Here is a 26,267-nt window from a genome sequence, read left to right as displayed (position 1 = left end):
TTTAATTTATTATTACTTTTGTCAGATTAAAGTTATTTCTGTGACCATTGTGACTTTTTCTTTCATTGACCAAAGGGTACCAACAATTTTGTCCACGTCTGTATATATAAATAAATAAATAAGAGAGACATGAACTAATGAATGTGCTAATAGTTGCAACATGTGTTTTACAACAGGACCCGTATATATAAAACAGGACACAGTCTGTGTATGGTTAGCACAGAGATACGTATACGTACATGCATAGGGCTATCCAACTATCTATCTATATCCAGCTATGTGTTATCTATCGATGTATCTATACAGCCATATACCCCATCTATCTAAAGTCTATCTATCAATTTATCTACCTATCCTTCTATCTAACAATTATCTATCTAACTTTCTATCGACCTAGCTATAGTCTATCTTTCTAGCTATTTCTATCTATCCATTTTATCTATCAATCCCTATCTATAGTCTATCTATCTGTTTTCTATCTATCTACTTATCTATAGTCTATTTTTCCATCTATCTATCTATTATCTATATTTCTATCTATCAATTATCTATATTTCTGTCTATCAATTATCTATATTTCTATCTACCTATCTATAGTCTATGTTTACATCTATCTGCTGTCTATCTTTCCATGTATCTATACAGCCATATACCCCATCTATCTAAAGTCTATCTATCAATTTATCTACCTATCTATCCTTCTATCTAACAATTATCTATCTATATTTCTAGCTACCTATCTATAGTCTATCTATCCATCTATCTGTTTTCTATCTATCTACTTATCTTTAGTCTATTTTTCCATCTATCTATCAATTATCTATATTTCTATATACCTATCTATAGTCTATCTTTACATCTATCTGTTATCTATCTATCTTTCCATTTATCTATCTATCTATGGATCGATACAGCCATATACCCATCTATCTAAAGTCTATCTATCAATTTATTTACCTATCTATCCTTCTATCTAACAATTATCTATCTATCTTTCTAGCTACCTAGCTATAGTCTATCTTTCTAGCTATTTCTATCTATCCATTTTATCTATCAATCCGATTTTATCCAGACAACTATCTATCTATCTATCTATCCATTTATCTATCCAACTATCTATTACCTATGTATAATACACTACGTGCAGAATTATTAGGCAAATGAGTATTTTGACCACATCATCCTCTTTCTGCATGTTGTCTTACTCCAAGCTGTATAGGCTCGAAAGCCTACTACCAATTAAGCATATTAGGTGATGTGCATCTCTGTAATGAGAAGGGGTGTGGTCTAATGACATCAACACCCTATATCAGGTGTGCATAATTATTAGGCAACTTCCTTTCCTTTGGCAAAATGTGTCAAAAGAAGGACTTGACAGGCTCAGAAAAGTCACAAATAGTGAGATATCTTGCAGAGGGATGCAGCACTCTTAAAATTGCAAAGCTTCTGAAGCGCGATCATCGAACAATCAAGCGTTTCATTCAAAATAGTCAACAGGGTCGCAAGAAGCGTGTGGAAAAACCAAGGCGCAAAATAACTGCCCATGAACTGAGAAAAGTCAAGCGTGCAGCTGCCAAGATGCCACTTGCCACCAGTTTGGCCATATTTCAGAGCTGCAACATCACTGGAGTGCCCAAAAGCACAAGGTGTGCAATACTCAGAGACATGGCCACGGTAAGAAAGGCTGAAAGACGACCACCACTGAACAAGACACACAAGCTGAAATGTCAAGACTGGGCCAAGAAATATCTCAAGACTGATTTCTCTAAGGTTTTATGGACTGATGAAATGAGAGTGAGTCTTGATGGGCCCGTGGCTGGATTGGTAAAGGGCAGAGAGCTCCAGTCCGACTCAGACGCCAGCAAGGTGGAGGTGGAGTACTGGTTTGGGCTGGTATCATCAAAGATGAGCTTGTGGGGCCTTTTCAGGTTGAGGATGGAGTCAAGCTCAACTCCCAGTCCGACTGCCAGTTTCTGGAAGACACCTTCTTCAAGCAATGGTACAGGAAGAAGTCTGCATCCTTCAAGAAAAACATGATTTTCATGCAGGACAATGCTCCATCACACGCGTCCAAGTACTCCACAGCGTGGCTGGCAAGAAAGGGTATAAAAGAAGAAAATCTAATGACATGGCCTCCTTGTTCACCTGATCTGAACCCCATTGAGAACCTGTGGTCCATCATCAAATGTGAGATTTACAAGGAGGGAAAACAGTCCACCTCTCTGAACAGTGTCTGGGAGGCTGTGGTTGCTGCTGCACGCAATGTTGATGGTGAACAGATCAAAACACTGACAGAATCCATGGATGGCAGGCTTTTGAGTGTCCTTGCAAAGAAAGGTGGCTATATTGGTCACTGATTTGTTTTTGTTTTGTTTTTGAATGTCAGAAATGTATATTTGTGAATGTTGAGATGTTATATTGGTTTCACTGGTAAAAATAAATAATTGAAATGGGTATATATTTGTTTTTTGTTAAGTTGCCTAATAATTATGCACAGTAATAGTCACCCACACACACAGATATCCCCCTAAAATAGCTAAAACTAAAAACAAACTAAAAACTACTTCCAAAAATATTCAGCTTTGATATTAATGAGTTTTTTGGGTTCATTGAGAACATGGTTGTTGTTCAATAATAAAATTAATCCTCAAAAATACAACTTGCCTAATAATTCTGCACTCCCTGTATACATCCATATACCCATCTATCGAAATTCTATCTATCTTTCTAGCTACCTATCTATAGTCTATCTATCTACTTATCTATAGTCTATTTTTCCATCTATCTATCAATTATCTATATTTCTATATACCTATCTATAGTCTATCTTTACATTTATCTATCTATATATCTATGTATCTATACAGCCATATACTTCATCTATGATCTATCTAAAGTCTATCTATCAATTTATCTACCTATCTATCCTTCTATCTAACAATTATCTATCTATCTATCTTTCTAGCTATTTCTATCTATCCATTTTATCTATCAATCCATTTTTATCCAGACAACTGTCTCTATCTATCTATCTATCTCATATCTATCTATCTATCTATCTATCTCATATCTATCTATCTCCTATCTATCTATCTATCTATCTATCTATCTATCTATCTATCTAACAAATGTATCTTTCTATCTATCTAACTGGCTGTCTTTCGATCTGTTTTCCCTATCAATCTATCAATTTTTCTAAAAGTTTATCCATTTATCTATCTATCTATATATCTATCTATCTATTTCTAACCATCTAGCTACTATAACATGGCTAGCTATCAAACATTTATTTACATTTCTATCAAACATCTATTTATCTTTCTACCTATCTGTCGGTCTTTCTATCTATTATCTATCTATCTTTCTATCTATTATCTATATGTCTTTCTATCTATTTATCTAGCTTCTAATCTTTCTATCTATTTATCTAGCTTCTAATCTTTCTATCTATTTTCCTATCAATCTATCCATTTATCTAACAATTTATCCATTGATCTGTCTTTCTATCTATCTTTCTATCTATCCAGCTATCTAACAATTTATCCATTTATCTATCTATGATCAATTTATCCGTATATCTGTGCCAATATAGACAGACAAACCCCACCACTCTGTCAATACACAATTTGAAATGTTTACACAATACAAAATTTCAAAAATGTTGTACAATATGCTGTAAAAATGTAAAAATGATCATTTTATCCGTATATCTATCTATCCCAATCTAACGTTTCAATAGATAAATATTTTATCTATCTATATACCTATCAATCTATATAACAATTTATCCATTTATCTATCTATCCTTCTATCTATTTCTAACCATCTAGCTACTGTAACAGGGCTATCTATCAAACATCTATCTATTTACATTTCTATCTATCAAACATCTATTTATCTATCTATCTGGCTGTCTTTCTATCTTTCTTTCTATCTAGTATCTATCTTTCTATCTATCTATCCATTTATCTAACAAATGTATCTTTCTATCTATCTAACTGGCTGTCTTTCGATCTGTTTTCCCTATCAATCTATCCATTTATCTAACAATTTATCCATTTATCTATCTATCTATCTATCTATCTATCTATCTATCTATTTCTAACCATCTAGCTACTATAACAGGGCTATCTATCAAACATTTATTTACATTTCTACCAAACATCTTTTTATCTATCTACATAGCTAACTGTCTTTCTATCTATTATCTATCCATCTTTCTATCTATTATCTATATGTCTTTCTATCTATTTAGCTATCTATTTATCTAGCTTCTAATATCTATCTAACTTCCAATCGTTCTTTCTATTTTCCTATCAATCTATCCATTTATCTAACAATTTATCCATTGATCTGTCTTTCTATCTATCTTTCTATCAATTTTTCTAGCTATCCAGATATCTAACAATTTATCCATTTATCTATATATGGTCATTTTATCCGTATAGCGGCGCCAATATAGACAGACAAACCCCACCACTCTGTCATTACACACAACAATGTTGCAAAGTTGTATTCATTTGAAATGTTTACACAATTCAAAATTTCAAAGTGTTGTACAATATGCTGTAAAAATGTTAAAATGCTCAATTTATCCGTATATCTATCAATCTTTCTATCCTTCTATCAATCTATCTATTTATCTTTCTATCAAACATCTATTTATCTTTCTATCTAACCGTCTATCTTGCCACTATCACATATCTATTTATCTATCAATTTATCTATCTATCTCATATCTATCTATCTATCTATCTATCTATCTATCTATCTATCTATCTATCTACATATCTAACTATCTACCTATTTGACTATTTATCTAACATTTTATCTAGAGTGTCTATCCCGATGTAGTTCTGAGCCTCCTATTGGGCGATTATCTTTCAGCTGCAACAAGTTATTTAACCCCGACTGGTGCAATGAGTTGCTTCTCATTTCTTAAACAACCATGTCGAAAGACACATCTCAAGGTCGTGGAGAAGATGTTAGTCTGTTAGAGAAGGGTCACATCATTGGCATCAAGCAGAGAAAACATCTAAGGAGATTGCAGAGGAGAGAAGCCGGTGACAAGCTACCGATAAGACACATGATGGATGGAGCAGGTACGCAGCTCAGCCGCTCCTGTCACCGGTTACTGTGGTGTTACTGAGCTCGGAGAATGAGCAGGACGTTGTATACATCACTGATCACATAGAAACTCCTGATCTCATCAAAGAATTAGGACAAGTAGTGCTTGATATCACCATTGTGATGACCACCACCACCATTATTACCACCACCATGATGACTACCACCATTATTACCACCACCATTATTATCACCACCACTGTCATCAGCACCACCACCATTACTGTCATCTAGTGTCAGAGTGGGGTACCTAGGGCCCACCAGTGAAATGTATTCTTGGGGCCAGTGTACAGCTGCTTGCAAATACAGTGGCTCCTTAAGTTACAATATTAGTTATTTCTGTCCTGGGGGCCCCGTCAGTAGCCTGCTGCCTAGTCCTTGCCTCGGACTGTTTCTGCACACATATCCCTCGGTGGGTATATAAGGGGTGTGATAGCCTGTCTGCAAACATATCCCTCGGTGGGTATATAAGGGGTGTGATAGCCTGTCTGCACACATATCCCTCGTGGGTATATAAGGGGTGTGATAGCCTGTCTGCACACATATCCCTCGGTGGGTATATAAGGTGTGATAGGCTGTCTGCACACATATCCCTCTGGGGGTATATAAGGGGTGTGATAGCCTGTCTGCACACATATCCCTCGGTGGGTATATAAGGGGTGTGATAGCCTGTCTGCACACATATCCCTCGGTGGGTATATAAGGTGTGTGATAGGCTGTCTGCACACATATCCCTCGGTGGGTATATACTGTAAGGGGTGTGATAGCCTGTCTGCACACATATCCCTCGGTGGGTATATAAGGGGTGTGATAGCCTGTCTGCACACATATCCCTCGGTGGGTATATAAGGGGTGTGATAGCCTGTCTGCACACATATCCCTCGGTGGGTATATAAGGGGTGTGATAGCCTGTCTGCACACATATCCCTCGGTGGGTATATAAGGTGTGTGATAGGCTGTCTGCACACATATCCCTCGGTGGGTATATACTGTAAGGGGTGTGATAGGCTGTCTGCACACATATCCCTCGGTGGGTAAATACTGTATGTGATAGGCTGTCTGCACACATATCCCTCGGTGGGTATATACTGTATGTGATAGGCTGTCTGCACAGATATCCCTTGTTGCGGTCATAAGTGAAAGGGATAATTATTGATTTCCGGGCCCCAGCTGGCGGTATTTCTGAAACTGCCATTGTAGTGCAGTGTATGATGAGTGGACAAATGGCGCCATTGCTAATAAGTGATGTGGAAACTGCGGAGCAGGAGTACCACGTGCCACTGATGTGAGGTGAATGTTGGCTACGAAGATGCACAAGAGTGGACGACAAACCACAGTGGAGCAGCTCACCTCCAAAATTAACCAGGGGCTTCAGAGAACCCTATACCGGGTATTGGGTTCCGGAGCAGACGGACGGTCACTGCTCCTCTGATAATGACCTTGTGTCGGCAGAAAAGGCTTTACATTTTCCAGGCAGTATCTGGATTGGACTCCCCTGATTGGTAGAGGGTTGTCTTCTTTGCTGAGTCAGCAGCTGTGGGATGCACTCCAGTCAGCATGGCTCCAAAAACCTGTGACAACCGACCAGGACCTTATGGAGTCACTCCGGGCCGTCTAGCTGCTGTCTGTGCTGTACACGGCGGTCACTGTGGATATTATCTGGTGGTCATGATAATGGGACTCGACTGTGTATAATCTACCTGTTTATAATATGGATGCCGAGTCCGTCTGCTGCCTGTCTGTATGTAGGGTAGAATGTAATGTGCCACACACCACTCGTGCTCTGGGTGGGGGCTGAAGGGCCACTCCGCCTGAGGGGCTTACTAGGGGATACACCTGCTCCCCTGTGGCCCAGTCCAAGCCTGCCCTCATCATCACCACCATCATCCTTATCAGTCGATGGTATCAAAAAGGTGGAGTAGTCGAGGGGCTGTCAGGAGGACTATAGAGCAGTCATGAAGAGTCAGAGGGTGTCAGGCGATCTATGGAGGAGTCATTGGGTGTCAGGAGGACTTTGGAGGGTTGAGTTAGTGTCAGGAAGACTCTAGAGAAGTAAGTCAGGTGTCATGTCAGACTCAGAAGGTATATAAAGTTGTCAGGAGGCCTCTAGAGGAGTCAGAAGGTTCATGGAGGAGTCTAGAGAACAAGCCGGAAGGCTTTGGTCAGTATTTTTAGTTTCACACTAGCGTTCAGAGATCCGGTACCGCCTGCTGGAGCTTGTGGACCCAGCATTGTCGGACGCTGCCTGAATGTCTTAACCATAATGGGGAGTGGTGGAGATCCGGCCACAACCCGGCTAATATACCGATGATCGGCCGGACTAAAGCCGCCGTGCAAACACATGAACGTGTCCTCTGGAGGAGTCAGTGCTCGGGGGGATCAGGAGACGCGCACAGAACTAGTGGAAAATCATGGCGTGATGACGTGATTGCATCGCGTCTCGATCTCCCCCCCGCTGGCCTCCTCCCTCCACGCTCTACATCTGCTCCGGCTCGATCCTAACAGCTGACGCCGAACAACTAGCGTCGCGCCGCACAGCTGAGCTTGAAAACCCGAAACAACCCGACGAACTGAGAGTTTGAAGCCGCGTTACACCTGGCTTGGCTCCTGGCTTGGTTCCTGGTCCTACTCGCTGGCGGATCGTGGGTGCTTGCTTCCTGATCGTCTGGTCCGGGATTGCCTGCTCTTCGTTCGGTGCTGGCTCCTCTTCTCCTGGTTCGGCTGTCTCGCTGCTCCGGAGACCTCCTGCCTTCTTCCCTCGTTGGTTTCCTCCTATGCCTTGGTCTGGGGTCTGGCTGTTCTGCCTGCTGCTTCGCTCTTGCTGATGTGCGGCAGTTTTTTTTTTTGGCCTGTTGCCTCCTCGATCTGCCCGATACCTGGACTGCTTGCCTTTCTGGGGCTTAGTGAGAGCTCCTGTCTCCTTTCTCTCCGGCTCTGATCCACTGCATCGTGACGTGTGTGCACCGGGACCGAGGCTCCTCCGGATATGTGAGAACATTGCTCCCTTGACTTTCTTTATTGTTGGTTTTTTCTGTGTTGTGAAAAGGAAAGAGGAAAAGAAAAAAACAAAAAACCAAAAAAAACAAAACAAAACAAAGATAAAGTAAAGAAAGAGAAAGAACCGGGAAAAGGGGAGAGGATAAGAGAAAGGAGAAAGGGTAAGGAAAAAAAAAAAAAAAAGAGGGGGAAAAGAACAGAAAGAGAGATAAAGAAAAGGGGGAAAAAAAAAGGAAAAAAAAAGAAATAAAAATAAAAGGGCAGGAGGAGAGGGAGGGGTCGCCAACTGGACTACTCTCTGCTTGGGTGATTAGCGAGGCCTATTTGTCCTCCCATTCTGTGGGCCTGAAAAAAAATATTCCTGCTTGGCTGGTGATGTGCGTTGGGATTGTGGGCGTATCGGATACGCGAGACCACCGTTATATATGATTTTACCCTTCTTTTCCTTTGCCATCACTGATTAACCTTTCTGCTTTATTGAAGTGGAAAGGGGGAAAAAAAAAAGTAAAAGGGAGAGGGAGAGGAAAGCAGGAAGGAAAAAAAGGGAAAAAAAAAGGGGGAGAAAAATGGCCCCAAAACGACGGTCAGTGGACCTTTCTGTAACAAAGTCTGGATCTAAGACCCCAGATAACAAAATTGACAAGTTCTTAAAACCGCCCCCCTCAAATGAAAATAATTCAGTTAAAACGAAACTCTCTTCTAAATTGAAGAAATCCGTTAAGCCTCCCCAAACTGATGAACTATCCGATGACGGATCAGCAGAGACAGGTCAGGAGGCGGTAGAGGAAAGTCTCTCTGCACAATTGAGAGTTGAATATGATCCCGCAGTACTTAATAAAATTCTCTGTGCTGTGGAAAATAATGGTACCCTAGTGCAAGGGATGTCTACTCAACTGGGCTCAGTACAGAGCGATATTACTTTAATAAGAGAGGATCTGGTAAAAATCCGTGACCGAGTCTTCAACGTTGAAAAAATAGTCGACTCATTGCAAACTGACATAAATACGCTAAAGTCTAAAACCGCTCTTCTCGCCTCAGAAAATCAATTATTACAAAATAAGATGGAGGACCTTGAAAATAGGTCCAGGCGAAACAACGTTCGTATAATTGGCTTCCCAGAAGGAGCCGAAGGTCGACAGCTAGAGGAACAACTCAAAGAAGTGGTCTTCAATAACCTTGGGAGCGACTATTTCTCCCCTATGTTTCAGATAGAAAGAGCTCATCGAATCCCAGGAGGGAAACCTACTCCAGGGAGGCCGCCGCGGGCAGTCTTAATGAAATTACTATTGTCTGTTGATAGAGATATGATACTGAGAAGAGCAAGAGAATGTACACCTATTGAATATCAGGGTACCAAATTGCTCTTTTTTCCTGACTTTGCTCGATAGACTCAGGAAAAGAGAAGAAATTTTATAGAGATGAAGAAACGTCTGGCGTCTAAGGACATTAAATACTCTCTACAGTATCCAGCAAAACTAAGAGTGATCCATAACGGGATTTCACAATTCTTTGAAAGACCACAACAAGTGCTAGAGTGGATGGAGCAAATGGGTCTATGATATTATACTCTGCAATATTATGATGGAGGGGGGGTAAGGCTAGGGAGGGGGAGAACGGCCAGAGGTTAGAGATTCGCTGACCAGCTCGGGCGGATCAACGGAGAGGGGGGGATGGGAGGGAGTAGGGAGAGGGAACTCACCTTGCAGGTCGGGTTTTTTTTTGTTTGTTTTTTTTTTCTCTTTTTTGTGAGCGATGGCTACTAGAATTGTAGCATGGAATGTCAGAGGGCTCGGGGAAAGGGTCAAAAGGCAAGCTATAATGGATGCACTAAAAAGATATCTTCCAGCAATTATCTGCATAGTAGAAACCCATCTTACTAAAGAAACCGTGTCCCGTTTAACAATGGGATGGTACTCTCAAGCCTATCATTCCACCTTTAGTGGATCCTCTAGGGGCGTTTCAGTTCTGATCCATAATTCTGTAGATTTTACCCTGATAGAATCTTATATAGATGATCAGGGCAGATTTATATTTCTGTATGGCAAGCTGCATGGCTGCAGTTATGTTCTTGCTTTCTTCTATATACCTCCGCCATTCTCGATGTATCCACTAATCCAGCTATTGTTTTTTCTTGAAAAGAGACCAGAATGCCGATTAGTTTTGATGGGGGACTTCAATGCGGTCATGGACCCCAAAAGAGACAGATTTACATTAGATGCAGAATCGGGGAGGAATCCGTGCAATTCGCCGCTGCCTCAGTTTTGTCTGGAGGCTGGAGTGGTGGATATATGGGAATATCTTGGCGGAGGAAAGAAAATATACTCCTGTGTCTCTAGGGGAGGTAGAGCAATGTCTAGGATTGACCTAGCATTTACTAATGAGACTGATCAATATCCGGAAAATGCAATATGGAGTAAGAACAGTCTCGGACCACTCACCAGTACTAATTGAGGTATGCACTAGGGAGAATAAGGACAAGAGGGGGCTAGGATTCAAGCTGAATCCATATTGGCTCACCATTTTGGATAACTATCAGTCTATTAAAATACTGATCTCCTCCTTTTGGGAGGTGAACCTCCCCTCTGCCAACATCAATATAGTATGGGATGCTTTGAAAGCATATTTGAGAGGGGTCTTTATAAGCGAGATTGCTGCAGCAAAGAGAACATTTAAGGAAGAGGAGGAAGAACTGGCTAAGATTGCTGCACTTACAACTGAGCGATACACGAGTCATCCTACTGAATACCACAGGGAAGAAATGCAGAAAGCGAGCTGCTCCCTTGAGAAATATTTAATCGAGAAAGCAAATCATAGAATATTTTTCAAGGGGTTAAAGTATTTTTCGGAGTCGGGACGCCCCGGTAAGCTCCTGGCCAGAATAATCACACAACATGATAAGAAAAATAAACCTATTCTTTCGATTCGCAACCCAGAGGGGGAAATTATAGTAGAGCCAGAGGGGATTGCGGATACTTTTCTGCAGTACTTTGCCCAGCTTTATAGATCCTCTCCTGGCCTGTCATCTGACCAGGCGATGCGGTTTTTGGATGGGATTCCATTGCCGACTTTAAGTACAGCCCAAATGGAATGTTTAGAGGAGGAGTTGTCTCTGCCGGAGCTGCAGGAGGCTCTGGGGTCTGTCTCGGGGAACTCATCGCCAGGCCTAGATGGCCTCCCATACGAATTCTATCGTAGGAATGGTGAAGTGATTCTCCCTCAGATGCTAGAGGTTTTCTCTCATGCAATGAAGGGAGGGGACTTGCCATGCTCTATGATGGAGGCCCTCATTGTTTTGATTCCTAAAAAGGATAAGGACCCGATAGAATTGAGCTCCTATAGACCAATCTCCTTACTAAACACTGACGTTAAGTTACTATCAAAAGTTCTGGCCAGGAGGCTCTCTCGGGTTATACCTACTATTATCCATCCAGACCAGAATGGCTTTATGCCAGGAAGGGGCACACATTATAATTTACATAGATTATTTATGAATATTCAGTCTCCGGGGTGTGGTACCCGCTTCATCCTGTCGCTGGATGCTACTAAAGCCTTCGACAGGGTGGAGTGGATCTTCCTTTGGGAGGTGATGAAAAAAATGGGCTTTGGCCCCAGATTCATGGCGATGGTTCAGCTATTATATAGCTGTCCAGTTGCCAGGATCAGGATCAATGATACGATTACAGAGAGCTTCTCCTTGGGAAGAGGCACCCGTCAAGGCTGTCCTCTTTCTCCCCTCTTGTTCAATATCTATATTGAACCCTTAGCAGCTAGCATAAGGCAGGATCTGCAGGTGTCCGGCTTTGGCATAATGGGGAGACAGGATCGCGTATCCCTTTATGCAGATGACATCTTGGTCTTTGTTCACCAAACAGAAACCACCCTCCCTCGCATAATGGATTTGGTTGGCGCTTTCTCCGCTCCATCGGGTTTGGAGATTAATTGGGAGAAGACCGTTCTCCTCCCCATAGATGAGTTGCGAGGTGACTGGGATAACCAGTTAACAACTTCTGGTTTTATAAAGTACCTGGGGATTTCAGTTTCTGCTAAACCTCAGGAATATCTACAACTCAATTTAATTCCCCTGTTGTCAAAGCTGAGGGCCAAAATTAAGATATGGCAAAAAATTCTGCCTGCAAGGGCGGACAGAATTTCTCTAATAAAAATGGTAGTGCTGCCCCAGGTTCTGTATGTCCTGCGTAACTCACCTGTATGGATCGCGGACAAATATTTTAGACTTATAGAGCGGATGCTCAACGATCTACTGTGGGGGAGGAAGCGGGTCAGACTGAAGGCACTGTATTTTTCTATGCCTTATAATCAGGGAGGTCTTAACCTCCCTTACTTTAAGGGTTATTTTGTGGCCTCTCAACTTTGCTTTTTTAATGACTGGGAAAATAGCCATTTCTGCAATAAAATGGTGAAAGACTCAGGTCTTTCAGATTTCTTTTCAGTACTGGAGTCTGACTACCTATCAAATATACAGATTGGGTACACACTTTTTTGCAGAATGGCTATAAGGACTTGGCTGGTTATAAGAAGCTGGTGTGGAGTTAAGGCATCACTTGTTTGCACCCCATTATGGCATAACTCAAAGATCTTGAACCTAGGGGACTTGAGCTGCTGCCAGTACTGGAGGACTAAGAACGTTCAGTACCTACATCAGGTGGTCAATGGCGGACAAATTTCGCCCCTGATCGAGCTAAGGCAAAGGGCAAATCTGGGTGAGGTAGCTTGGTACGCATATTTTCAATTGAGGTCGGCACTTTCTAGCACTTTGAATAGTCATCTTTTTTTTATAGATACTCCTGAACTTTTACACGATTTAATCAGTAAAAAAACAGCCACGAGAATAAAAATATCACATTGCTATAGACATTTAATGAAAAAAAATTTTTGGGGTGTTTTTTCTCCAGGACAAAGATCCTGGTCTTCTTTACTTTCAGAGGTGGGTCCTCTAGATTGGGATAACATAGGGGAAAGTCTAAAATTAGTTTCACATAACTTCAATCACATTGTTGTACAATTCAATATTCTTCACAAAATATATGTGACACCCAAGTGGCTATATAGGAGAGGATACAGAGCCTCCTCTGACTGCCCACGATGCGGCAACACCGAGGCAGATCACTTACATCTGTTTTGGGATTGCCCAATGTTGAGCAGCTATTGGAGATCGGTTCAAACCAATTTGGCTCACAAACTTAACATTGTAGTTCCTCTGTCCCCCAGGATATGGGGAATGATTTATTAGTAATGTATTATGTAAATTAATCTTTTGTATATCAATAAAAAAAAAAAAAACTCCGGTGAATATCATTAGCATAACTTTAAAATTTGGCACAACCCCATTAATTGTAATATATCTTAGACCAGGAAAGTGGCACCTTCTTCACCTTCTCTACCTGCTGTCTCTCTATAAGTGTACAGAAACCTAATATTGCATGTGCGCTTGGCAGCTGGGGGCGTCTGTGTTGGTCCCGTGTTCATGTGTGCCCGCATTGCTGAGAAAAGTGATGTTTTCATGTGTGCGGGTTGGCCTCTAGGAGCGACGGGGGTGTTGCCATTGCACCTGGGGGCTCTGCTCTCTCTGCGGCTGCTGCACCCTCTGCACTTTGATTGACTTTGGCAGTAGTCAGGGCCAGGCGTGATCATGTTTACACTGCTTAGCCCTGTCGGTCGGAGGGCGGGGGGAGCGGGGGTCGGGGAGGGAGCTGAGTCTCTGGGAGTGGTGAAGGCGCCCCCGTTGCTCCTAGAGGCTCATTTGCATGTATTAAGGCTTTGATTTTCTCGTTAATGCGGACACGTGTGAACGTGGGACCGGCATGGATTCTTTCAGCTGCCAAGCGCACATGTAACAGGTCAGCCAGTGTCATAGGTACAAATCTGCTGACAGATGCCCTTTAATTGCACAGCGGTAAAAAAAAACACTTCTAGATGTTCTTCTGCAAAAAAGGGGAATATGTGTGTAAATGAGCATATCAGCAATTCGTGCACCAGCCAACGTCTGAGACAACAAGGCTGACGGGAAAATGAATTCATTGGTCACCAGGTGGCGGTGGGTAAGAAATGGTATAAATCCCAGCCCTGAAATATATTTTCTGACAGGATGTGGAGCCACCCAATTCTACAGTCGATGTGCAGCAGAAGATGGCAATCAGCGTGCAAGATCATGAGAGTCGTAGTAATTTATATTAGGCTGGTTTCATTCTGAAACATTTAATTTCAACACATTTGGGCCGTATTCACACGTCGGTGTTCGGTCAGTGATTTCCATCAGGGATTGTGGGCCGGGACCGGGATTGGAGCCTCCACAGACATAAGGTATAAGGGGAAGATCTGCCCCTGTTCTGTGTTTAGAGCCGCACCTGGTTTTAAAAAAAAAAAAAAAAAGAACTAGTGGAAAATACCGAATGAGAGGCCAAAGTGTCCCCCCCCCCTCCGGTCTCTGCAGGGCGGTCAGGACACGGGCGATGCTATAGATACATTGTTCTATTATTACTGTAACATTGTAACAAAATAGAAATCAAAGTAAACTTTATGTGACGATTTCCATGATACAGCGGACGGACATCATCCTGTGGCTGCGGACTGTACACATCACGTGCCGACACCTCGTACATCAGCCCCCCGTCACTGTGTCATCCTATTGTGTGAATACAGCCCAGTGGTCACTGGTGTCCAGTCAGACTTGTGCTACTACGGCAACTACAATAGGGTAACCACAACAAGCTGCGGCAAACTGACCACTAATTACAGGTCTGGACACCGTATATAAGGAGCAGCTGAGACGTGTCTGCAGTTACCTGTAACCTCCGCCGCCTCACAGCCATGGCCGCCTACACAAGCCTCCTCCTGGTCGCTGCTCTCTGCACTGGTGCAGGTAAGTGCGCGGCCCCTTTAAGACTCTATGAGTCCAGAGTCCTAGGTTCAGACCTGCATGGGTCACTACATTACATGATGGGGCAATGATGACATCTCCTTACACCGATTAAGATGCTCTTCGCAAGGGGAGATAGCACCCCCCAAAATATAAGGCCTCGTGCACGCGGCCACGTCCGCCAAAAATCTGTGTGCTGTCCGCATTTTCTGCAGCTGGGCTGTAAATGATAGAACTTTTCGTATTCTTGTCCATTTTGCTTTTTTTACAAAAGGCCCAGTAAAAAAGCGCTCGTGTGCAGGAGGCCTCATTTTTTGATGTGTTATTTTACATGAGTTTTTTTTGCATTTTTTTGTGGGAAATGGGTCAGGGGCAGCTTCTTTGGGGTATTTTAATGGGTGCTTTTTGCAGTGATTTAGGCAAAAAAAAAGTCACCTTTAGATGTCGGCTACTAATCTATGGGGAATGCTAAATTCAACTCAAAAATGCATTTTTTTTGTGCTATTTTTCTTCACTTGTGGATGTTTTTTTGGATCGCTGGTACTTAAAATTTTTTTATTTGCAACCTCTACGTGCTCCAGGTCTGGTGTTTTTGTCTCCTTTTCTGGCGTCTTTGTCTCACAGATATTTTTTTTTTTTTTACTTTGCTTGAAAACTTGCAAGTGTCCACATGTGTTGCACTTTTTCGTGCCATTTTTAAATAGCTTTTTATGTATTTTTTTTTATATTGATCTAAAGAGGAAGTGACATCAGACAGAGTTACATCAAGCTGGGTGACGACCCCTGGCAGATCTGGGTGACGACCCCTGGCAGAGCTGGGTGACGACCCCTGGCAGATCTGGGTGACGACCCCTGGCAGAGCTGGGTGACGACTAGTGTTGAGCCGCGAATATTCGAATTGCGAATTTTTTTCTCGAATATCGCAATTTCGAGATTTCGCGAATATTTAGAATATTGTTCTATATATTCGCAAATTCGAATATTCGTTTTTTTTTTTTTATTATTATAATTTTTTCTTTCCCACTTCTCTAAAGTTGTTCTTACCTGTCCTTTGGATTCCTGGCTTCCTGGCTGCTCCAGTCAGTGGCGTCTTCAACTTACTGCTATATTCCATATTAGCTAAATTACAATCTAATCTATATGTGTACTTTACGAAATTTCGCAATAGTTGAAATTGCGATGCGAGTAATATAATACGAAATAATCGCATGAAGATTTCAACTTAGCACTGCTATATTCCACACTAGGCTAGAATATGGAATATAGCAGTGCTAAATCGAAATCTTCATGCGATTATTTCGTGTTATATTACTCGCATCGCAATTTCGTCTTTTGCAAATGTTCTTAATATTGCTCTAACTTCGTCTTTTAGAATATTACGAAGATCATAAAAGACGAAGTTAGAGCAATATTACGAATATTCTAAAAGACGGAGTAAGGCCTCTTTCACACTACAGTATGTTGCATTCAGTGTTTTGCGTTCCGTTTTTCACGGATCCGTTGTTCCGTTTTTTGCTTCCGTTGTGGTTCCGTTTCCGTTCCGTTGTTCCGTTCCGTTTTTCCGTATGGCCTATACAGTGTACAGTAATTTCATATTAAAAATTGGGCTGGGCATAACATTTTCAATTGATGGTTCCGCAAAAAACGGAACGGATACGGAAGACATACGGATGCATTTCCGTATGTGTTCCGTTTTTTTTGCGGCCCCATTGACTTTAATGGAGCCACGGACTGTGATTCTCGGCCAAATATAGGACATGTTCTATCTTTTCAACGGAACGGAAAAACGGAAATACGGAAACGGAATGCATACGGAACACATTCCGTTTTTTTGCGGAACCATTGAAATGAATGGTTCCGTATACGGACCGTATACGGAACGCAAAAAACGGACCGTATACGGAACGCAAAAAACTGTAGTGTGAAAGAGGCCTTAGAGTAATATTAAGAATATTCGTAAAATACACATATAATAGATTGTAATTGAGCTAATATACTGCAATGGTATTTTTTTTAATAGTGTACATATTTTACTAAAGTTAAGTTCATAAGATGCAAAATAATTTTGAGGACAAAAAAAAAGGATTATAGCTTCATGTTAGCTAAGTTAAAATCTATATGTGTATTTTACGAAAATTCATAACATTGCTCTAAATTCGTCTTTTAGAATATTCCAATCATTAAATAAGACGCCGTTAGAGCAAATTACGAATATTCGTAAAATACACACACATATAGCATAGCCATAGTTTATTAGTCATAGGAACATTGCCTAAGGAAAGGGGGAGATAATTCGCATAATTATTCGCGACATTGGAATAATTGCGAATATTTGATTTCGACGAATATAAAACGAATATTCACTCGAATATTCGCGAAATATCGCGAAATCGAATATGGCACCTCCCGCTCATCACTAGTGACGACCCCTGGAAGAGCTGGGTGATGACCCCTGGAAGAGCTGGGTGATGACCCCTGGCAGATCTGGGTGACGACCCCTGGGGGAGCTGGGTGACGACCCCTGGCAGATCTGGGTGACGACCCCTGGGGGAGCTGGGTGACGACCCCTGGCAGATCTGGGTGACGACCCCTGGGGGAGCTGGGTGACGACCCCTGGCAGATCTGGGTGACGACCCCTGGGGGAGCTGGGTGACGACCCCTGGGGGAGCTGGGTGACGACCCCTGGCAGATCTGGGTGACGACCCCTGGGGGAGCTGGGTGACGACCCCTGGCAGATCTGGGTGACGACCCCTGGGGGAGCTGGGTGACGACCCCTGGCAGATCTGGGTGACGACCCCTGGGGGAGCTGGGTGACGACCCCTGGCAGATCTGGGTGACGACCCCTGGGGGAGCTGGGTGACGACCCCTGGCAGAGCCGGGTGACGACCCCTGGCAGAGCCGGGTGACGACCCCTGGCAGAGCCGGGTGACGACCCCTGGCAGAGCCGGGTGACGACCCCTGGCAGAGCTGGGTGACGACCCCTGGGGAGCTGGGTGACGACCCCTGGCAGAGCTGGGTGACGACCCCTGGGGAGCTGGGTGACGACCCCTGGCGGAGCTGGGTGACGACCCCTGGGGGAGCTGGGTGACGACCCCTGGGGGAGCTGCCAGGGTCACCGACTGTCACCCAGCTTTCCCAGAAAGAGATATAACTATCATGTGACTTGTGAACGTGTCTCTATTCTTTTTATTGCAACCTTTTCATCCTGGCAGGGCCCCAAGGGCCACACCTGTTCCAGGTTCTGCAAGGGTTGAGAGAGCATGCTGGGGGTTGTAGTTCCCAGCCTCCATGGATACTTTATGCAGTCCTGCTTGTCTCTTGCAGTTTACTCCTTGACCTGTTACACGTGCGCATCTGAGAGCAGCAACAGCAACTGCATGACGGCGACCAACTGCAGCGCCACAGACACCAGCTGCATGACCTCCGTGGTGTCCGGCGGAATCGGTGAGTGCCGCAATCTGGGGTCCACAGTACACCCTCCAGGGGGCTGCGACCGGGAGGAGTGCAGAGACAGAGGGAGGGAGAGAGACAGAGGGAGAGAGACAGGGGCAGAGGGACAGGGGCAGAGAGACAGAGACAGAGAGACAGAGAGAGACAGAGAGAGAGAGAGGGGCAGAGAGAGGAATATAGAGAGAGAGATAGGAAGAGAGAGAGAGAGACAGGGGCAGAGAAAGAGAGAGAAAGAGAGAGACAGAGGGAGAAAAAGGGGGACAGAGAGACAGAGGCAGAGATAGAGGGACAAAGAGACAGAGGGAGAGAGAGAGAGACAGAGGGCCAGAGGGAGAGAGGGGAAGAGAGAGGGACAGAGCGAGGGTCAGAAAGAGAGCGGGAGAGAGGAAAAGAGAGAGGGAAAGAGAATAGGAGAAAGAGAGAGATGGAACAAGAGAAACAGAGAGAGACAGAGAAATAGAGAGATGGAAAAAGAGAGAGTTGGAGGCAAAGAGGGATGAAAAAGGGACAAATATAGTGAGAGACAGAGGGAGGGATATAGAGAGAGAGGGAAAAAGAGAGAGAGAGAGAGGAAAAGGGAGAGGGAGAAAGAGATAAAGACAGAGAAATGGAAGAAGAGAAAGAGAGACAGAGAAAGATGGTGAAACAGGGAAAGATAGAAGGGGAGAAAAGAGATGGAAAGAGAGGAAGAGACAGAGAGAGGAAGAGACAGAGAAAGGAAGATACAGAGAGAGGAAGAGACAGAGAGAGGAAGAGAAAGAGAGAGGAAGAGACAGAGAAAGGAAGAGACAGAGAGAGGAAGAGAAAGAGAGAGGAAGAGACAGAGAGAGGAAGAGACAGAGAGAGGAAGAGACAGAGAGAGGAAGAGACAGAGAGAGTGCCATCAGATATCATTGATATTGCAGTTTTCTTGCAGTAACTTACAATTTTTACTAAATGTTCTGCTCCAGATTTTTATTTTTTACCAAATTCAATTAATTGTGACAGTCTGTATAAAAGAGACCTCCATAGTGTGACTGCTCTTACAGTAGAGATCTCCACAGTGTGACCTCTCTTACAGTAGAGACCTCCATAGTGTGACTGCTCTTACAGTAGAGACCTCCATAGTGTGACTGCTTTTACAGTAGAGACCTCCATAGTGTGACCGCTCTTACACTAGAGACCTCCATAGTGTGACCGCTCTTACAGTAGAGACCTCCACAGTGTGACCGCTCTTACAGTAGAGACCTCCGCAGTGTGACCGCTCTTACAGTAGAGACCTCCACAGTGTGACCGCTCTTACAGTACAAACCTCCACAGTGTGACCGCTCTTACAGTAGAGACCTCCATAGTGTGACCGCTCTTACAGTAGAGACCTCCACAGTGTGACCGCTCTTCCAGTACAGACCTCCATAGTGTGACCGCTCTTACAGTAGAGACCCCCACAGTGTGACCGCTCTTACAGTAGAGACCTCCATAGTGTGACTGCTCTTACAGTAGAGACCTCCACAGTGTGACCGCTCTTACAGTACAGACCTCCACAGTGTGACCGCTCTTACAGTAGAGACCTCCATAGTGTGACCGCTCTTACAGTACAGACCTCCACAGTGTGACCGCTCTTACAGTAGAGACCTCCATAGTGTGACTGCTCTTACAGTAGAGACCTCCACAGTGTGACCTCTCTTACAGTAGAGACCTCCATAGTGTGACTGCTCTTACAGTAGAGACCTCCATAGTGTGACTGCTTTTACAGTAGAGACCTCCGCAGTGTGACAGCTCTTACACTAGAGACCTCCATAGTGTGACCGCTCTTACAGTAGAGACCTCCACAGTGTGACCGCTCTTACAGTAGAGACCTCCGCAGTGTGACCGCTCTTACAGTAGAGACCTCCACAGTGTGACCGCTCTTACAGTACAGACCTCCACAGTGTGACCGCTCTTACAGTAGAGACCTCCATAGTGTGACCGCTCTTACAGTAGAGACCTCCACAGTGTGACTGCTCTTACAGTACAGACCTCCACAGTGTGACCGCTCTTACAGTACAGACCTCCACAGTGTGACCGCTCTTACAGTACAGACCTCCACAGTGTGACCGCTCTTACAGTAGAGACCTCCATAGTGTGACTGCTCTTACAGTAGAGACCTCCATACTGTGACCGCTCTTACAGTAGACACCTCCACAGTGTGACCGCTCTTCCAGTACAGACCTCCACAGTGTGACCGCTCTTACAGCAGAGACTCCACAGTGTGACCTCTCTTACATTAGACACCTCCATAGTGTGACCGCTCTTACAGTAAAGACCTCCACAGTGTGACCGCTCTTACAGTAGAGACCTCCGCAGTGTGACCGCTCTTACAGTAGAGACCTCCATAGTGTGACCGCTCTTACAGTTGAGACCTCCGCAGTGTGACCGCTCTTACAGTAGAGACCTCCACAGTGTGACCGCTCTTACAGTAGAGTCCTCCATAGTGTGACCGCTCTTACAGTAGAGACCTCCACAGTGTGACCGCTCTTACAGTAGAGACCTCCATAGTGTGACCGCTCTTACAGTACAGACCTCCACAGTGTGACCGCTCTTACAGTACAGACCTCCACAGTGTGACCGCTCTTACAGTAGAGACCTCCATAGTGTGACCGCTCTTACAGTAGAGACCTCCGCAGTGTGACCGCTCTTACAGTAGAGACCTCCGCAGTGTGACCGCTCTTACAGTAAAGGCCTCCACAGTGTGAATGCTCTTACAGTAGAGACCTCCACAGTGTGACCACTCTTACAGTACAGACCTCCACAGTGTGACCGCTCTTACAGTAGAGACCTCCATAGTGTGACCGCTCTTACAGTACAGACCTCCACAGTGTGACCGCTCTTACAGTAGAGACCTCCATAGTGTGACCGCTCTTACAGTAGAGACCTCCGCAGTGTGACCGCTCTTACAGTAGAGACCTCCGCAGTGTGACCGCTCTTACAGTAAAGGCCTCCACAGTGTGAATGCTCTTACAGTAGAGACCTCCACAGTGTGACCACTCTTACAGTACAGACCTCCACAGTGTGACCTCTCTTACAGTAGAGACCTCCATAGTGTGACCGCTCTTACAGTACAGACCTCCGCAGTGTGATCGCTCTTACAGTAGAGACCTCCACAGTGTGACCGCTCTTACAGTACAGACCTCCACAGTGTGACCGCTCTTACAGTAGAGACCGCCAGTGTGACCGCTCTTACAGTGGAGACCTCCATAGTGTGACCGCTCTTACAGTAGAGACCTCCACAGTGTGACCGCTCTTACAGTGGAGACCTCCATAGTGTGACCGCTCTTACAGTACAGACCTCCACAGTGTGACTGCTCTTACAGTAGAGACCTCCACAGTGTGACCGCTCTTACAGTACAGACCTCCACAGTGTGACCGCTCTTACAGTACAGACCTCCACAGTGTGACCGCTCTTACAGTACAGACCTCCACAGTGTGACTGCTCTTACAGTAGAGACCTCCACAGTGTGACCGCTCTTACGGTACAGACCTCTGCAGTGTGACCGCTCTTACGGTACAGACCTCCGCAGTGTGACCGCTCTTACAGTAGAGACCTCCATAGTGTGGCCGCTCTTACAGTAGAGACCTACACAGTGTGACCGCTCTTACAGTACAGACCTCCACAGTGTGACCGCTCTTACAGTACAGACCTCCACAGTGTGACTGCTCTTACAGTAGAGACCTCCACAGTGTGACCGCTCTTACAGTAGAGACCTACACAGTGTGACCGCTCTTACAGTACAGACCTCCGCAGTGTGACCGCTCTTACAGTACAGACCTCCACAGTGTGACCGCTCTTACAGTAGAGACCTACACAGTGTGACCGCTCTTACAGTAGAGACCTCCACAGTGTGACCGCTCTTACAGTAGAGACCTCCACAGTGTGACCGCTCTTACAGTACAGACCTCCGCAGTGTGACCGCTCTTACAGTAGAGACCTCCACAGTGTGACCGCTCTTACAGTACAGACCTCCGCAGTGTGACCGCTCTTACAGTACAGACCTCCGCAGTGTGACCGCTCTTACAGTAGAGACCTCCGCAGGGTGACCGCTCTTACAGTACAGACCTCCATAGTGTGACCGCTCTTACAGTAAAGGCCTCCACAGTGTGACCGCTCTTACAGTAGAGACCTCCAGTGTGACCGCTCTTACAGTAGAGACCTCCGCAGTGTGACCGCTCTTACAGTACAGACCTCCACAGTGTGACCTCTCTTACAGTACAGACCTCCACAGTGTGACCGCTCTTACAGTGGAGACCTCCACAGTGTGACCGTTCTTACAGTACAGACCTCCACAGTGTGACCGCTCTTACAGTAGAGACCTACACAGTGTGACCGCTCTTACAGTAGAGACCTCCATAGTGTGACCGCTCTTACAGTACAGACCTCCGCAGTGTGACCGCTCTTACAGTAGAGACCTCCGCAGGGTGACCGCTCTTACAGTACAGACCTCCACAGTGTGACCGCTCTCACAGTACAGACCTCCGCAGTGTGACCGCTCTTACAGTACAGACCTCCGCAGTGTGACCGCTCTCACAGTACAGACCTCCATAGTGTGACCGCTCTTACAGTAGACACCTCCATAGTGTGACCGCTCTTACAGTACAGACCTTCATAGTGTGACCGCTCTTACAGTAGAGACCTCCGCAGTGTGACTGCTCTTACAGTACAGACCTCCACAGTGTGACCGCTCTTACAGTACAGACCTCCGCAGTGTGAGCGCTCTTACAGGAGAGACCTCCGCAGTGTGACTGGTCTTACAGTAGGGACCTCCGCAGTGTGACCTCTCTTACAGTAGAGACCTCCGCAGTGTGAACGCTCTTACAGTACAGACCTCCGCAGTGTGACCGCTCTCACAGTACAGACCTCCATAGTGTGACCGCTCTTACAGTAGACACCTCCATAGTGTGACCGCTCTTACAGTAGAGACCTCCATAGTGTGACCGCTCTTACAGGAGAGACCTCCGCAGTGTGACCGCTCTTACAGTAGAGACCTCCGCAGTGTGACCGCTCTTACAGTAGAGACCTCCGCAGTGTGACCGCTCTTACAGCAGAGACCTCCACAGTGTTACCTCTCTTACAGTAGAGACCTCCACAGTGTGACCGCTCTTACAGTACAGACCTCCGCAGTGTGACCGCTCTTACAGTAAAGAACTCCGCAGTGTGACCGCTCTTACAGTAGAGACCTCCGCAGTGTGACCACACTTACAGTACAGACCTCCGCAGTGTGACCGCTCTTACAGTAGAGACCTCCACAGTGTGACCTCTCTTACAGTACAGACCTCCACAGTGTGACCTCTCTTACAGTATAGACCTCCGCAGTGTGACCGCTCTTACAGTACAGACCTCCGCAGTGTGACCGCTCTTACAGTAGAGACCTCCACAGTGTGACCTCTCTTACAGTACAGACCTCCACAGTGTGACTGCTCTTACAGTACAGACCTCCGCAGTGTGACCACACTTACAGTACAGACCTCCGCAGTGTGACCGATCTTACAGTAGAGACCTCCGCAGTGTGACCGCTCTTACAGTACAGACCTCCACAGTGTGGCCTCTCTTACAGTAGAGACCTCCACAGTGTGACCGCTCTTACAGTAGAGACCTCCACAGTGTGACCGCTCTTACAGTACAGACCTCCGCAGTGTGACCACACTTACAGTACAGACCTCCGCAGTGTGACCGATCTTACAGTAGAGACCTCCGCAGTGTGACCGCTCTTACAGTACAGACCTCCACAGTGTGGCCTCTCTTACAGTAGAGACCTCCACAGTGTGACCGCTCTTACAGTAGAGACCTCCGCAGTGTGACCGCTCTTACAGTACAGATCTCCACAGTGTGACCGATCTTACAGTAGAGACCTCCGCAGTGTGACCGCTCTTACAGTAGAGACCTCCACAGTGTGACCGTTCTTACAGTAGAGACCTCCGCAGTGTGACCGCTCTTACAGTACAGACCTCCGCAGTGTGAGCGCTCTTACAGTAGAGACCTCCACAGTGTGACCGTTCTTACAGTAGAGACCTCCACAGTGTGACCGCTCTTACAGTACAGACCTCCACAGTGTGACCGCTCTTACAGTAGAGACGTCCATAGTGTGAGCGCTCTTACAGTACAGACCTCCACAGTGTGACCGCTCTTACAGTGGAGACCTCCATAGTGTGAGCGCTCTTACAGTACAGACCTCCGCAGTGTGACCGCTCTTACAGTAGAGACCTCCGCAGTGTGAACGCTCTTACAGTACAGACCTCCGCAGTGTGACCGCTCTTACAGTACAGACCTCCGCAGTGTGACCGCTCTTACAGGAGAGACCTCCGCAGTGTGACCTCTCTTACAGTAGGGACCTCCGCAGTGTGACCTCTCTTACAGTAGAGACCTCCGCAGTGTGACCGCTCTTACAGTACAGACCTCCACAGTGTGACTGCTCTTACAGTACAGACCTCCGCAGTGTGACCGCTCTTACAGTAGAGACCTCCGCAGTGTGACCGCTCTTACAGTAGAGACCTCCACAGTGTGACAGTTCTTACAGTAGAGACCTCCGCAGTGTGAACGCTCTTACAGTAGAGACCTCCACAGTGTGACCGTTCTTACAGTAGAGACCTCCGCAGTGTGAACGCTCTTACAGTAGAGACCTCCACAGTGTGACCTCTCTTACAGTAGAGACCTCCGCAGTGTGACCTCTCTTACAGTAGAGACCTCCGCAGTGTGACCGCTCTTACAGTACAGACCTCCGCAGTGTGACCGCTCTTACATTAGAGACCTCCGTTCTGTGGTCATCTCCTGATTGTCTTCTCTCCCCTCCTGTAGGTAGTCTCTCTATCGCCACCATTACTAAGACTTGTACCGCAGTCTGTGCAGAAACCGGAATTAACGCTGTTGTGGTCTCAACAAAAGTGTCCTGCTGCAACACTGACCTGTGCAACACCAGCGGAACCAGCAGCATCAAGGCCACCTACACCGTCCTCGCCGCAGCCCTGGCCGCCATCGGGGTTCTCCTCAGAAGCTCCTCCATGTGATTTTCAGATTTTATTTAAAATAAAAACCTCTAAATCTAGCATGTAATAAAAGGCTACAGAGATGTGGTGGTGTTGTGTCCTCTCTGCCATCATTGTCTCAGACAAGAATACCGCTTTAAGTTTTACCATGGTCATTGGTGGGGGGGGTGCAGGTTGACAATGAAAGACCAGAAAAGGTTGTGCACCCCCATTACTTCAGGAGTGCTCCTTAGCCTTTACTTCAGGATTGCTCTTCAGTCTTTACATTGCTCTTTAGTCTTTACTTCATGGTTGCTCCTCAGCTTTTCCTTTAGTGTTGCTCTTCAGTTTTTATCTCACAGTTGCTCTTCAGCTATTACTTCAGGGTTGCTCTTCAGCCATTACTTTGGGGTTGCTCTTCAGCCATTACTTTGGGGTTGCTCTTCAGCCATTACTTTGGGGTTGCTCTTCAGCCATTACTTTGGGGTTGCTCTTCAGCTATTACTTTAAGGTTGCTCTTCAGCCTTTACTTTCGGGTTGCTCTTCAGCCTTTTACTTCAGGGTTGCTCTTCAGCCTTTACTTCAAGGTTGCTCTTCAGCCTTTACTTCAGGGTTGCTCTTCAGCCTTTACTTCAGGGTTGCTCTTCAGCCTTTACTTCAAGGTTGCTCTTCAGCTATTACTTCAGGGTTGCTCTTCAGCCTTTACTTTAGGGTTGCTCTTCAGCTATTACTTCGGGGTTGCTCTTCAGCCTTTACTTCAGGGTTGCTCTTCAGCCTTTACTTTAGGGTTGCTCTTCAGCTATTACTTCGAGGTTGCTCTTCAGCCTTTAGTTCAGGGTTGCTC

At 45.3% G+C, this 26,267-nt stretch overlaps 1 protein-coding gene across 1 annotated transcript; it reads left to right on the top strand.

Annotated features, from left to right (window-relative positions):
• Positions 1 to 4,948: 4,948 nt before the first annotated feature.
• LOC122923729 (lymphocyte antigen 6E-like) lies at positions 4,949 to 25,465 on the top strand. The gene is made up of 3 exons (XM_044274580.1): positions 4,949 to 5,102; positions 18,326 to 18,445; positions 25,257 to 25,465. Exons 1-3 carry the CDS (start codon positions 4,949 to 4,951, stop codon positions 25,463 to 25,465), a joined length of 483 nt encoding a protein of 160 aa, XP_044130515.1.
• Positions 25,466 to 26,267: the final 802 nt, after the last annotated feature.

The sequence above is a fragment of the Bufo gargarizans genome, unplaced genomic scaffold (genome assembly GCF_014858855.1).
Source record: "Bufo gargarizans isolate SCDJY-AF-19 unplaced genomic scaffold, ASM1485885v1 original_scaffold_1838_pilon, whole genome shotgun sequence".
Lineage (NCBI taxonomy): Eukaryota > Metazoa > Chordata > Amphibia > Anura > Bufonidae > Bufo > Bufo gargarizans.
The sequence above is the reverse complement of the archived record's forward strand: the minus strand, read 5'-3'. Positions and strand labels throughout refer to the sequence as shown.

What these genes read in the sequence shown, in the direction of transcription:
- LOC122923729 (XM_044274580.1), top strand. Translation starts at nt 4,949, where the DNA reads ATGTCGAAAGACACATCTCAAGGTCGTGGAGAAGATGTTAGTCTGTTA. An exon ending in ACACATGATGGATGGAGCAG is followed by an intron (nt 5,103 to 18,325) that starts GTACGCAGCTCA and finishes TGTCTCTTGCAG; the next exon opens with TTTACTCCTTGACCTGTTAC. An exon ending in CGTGGTGTCCGGCGGAATCG is followed by an intron (nt 18,446 to 25,256) that starts GTGAGTGCCGCA and finishes CCCCTCCTGTAG; the next exon opens with GTAGTCTCTCTATCGCCACC.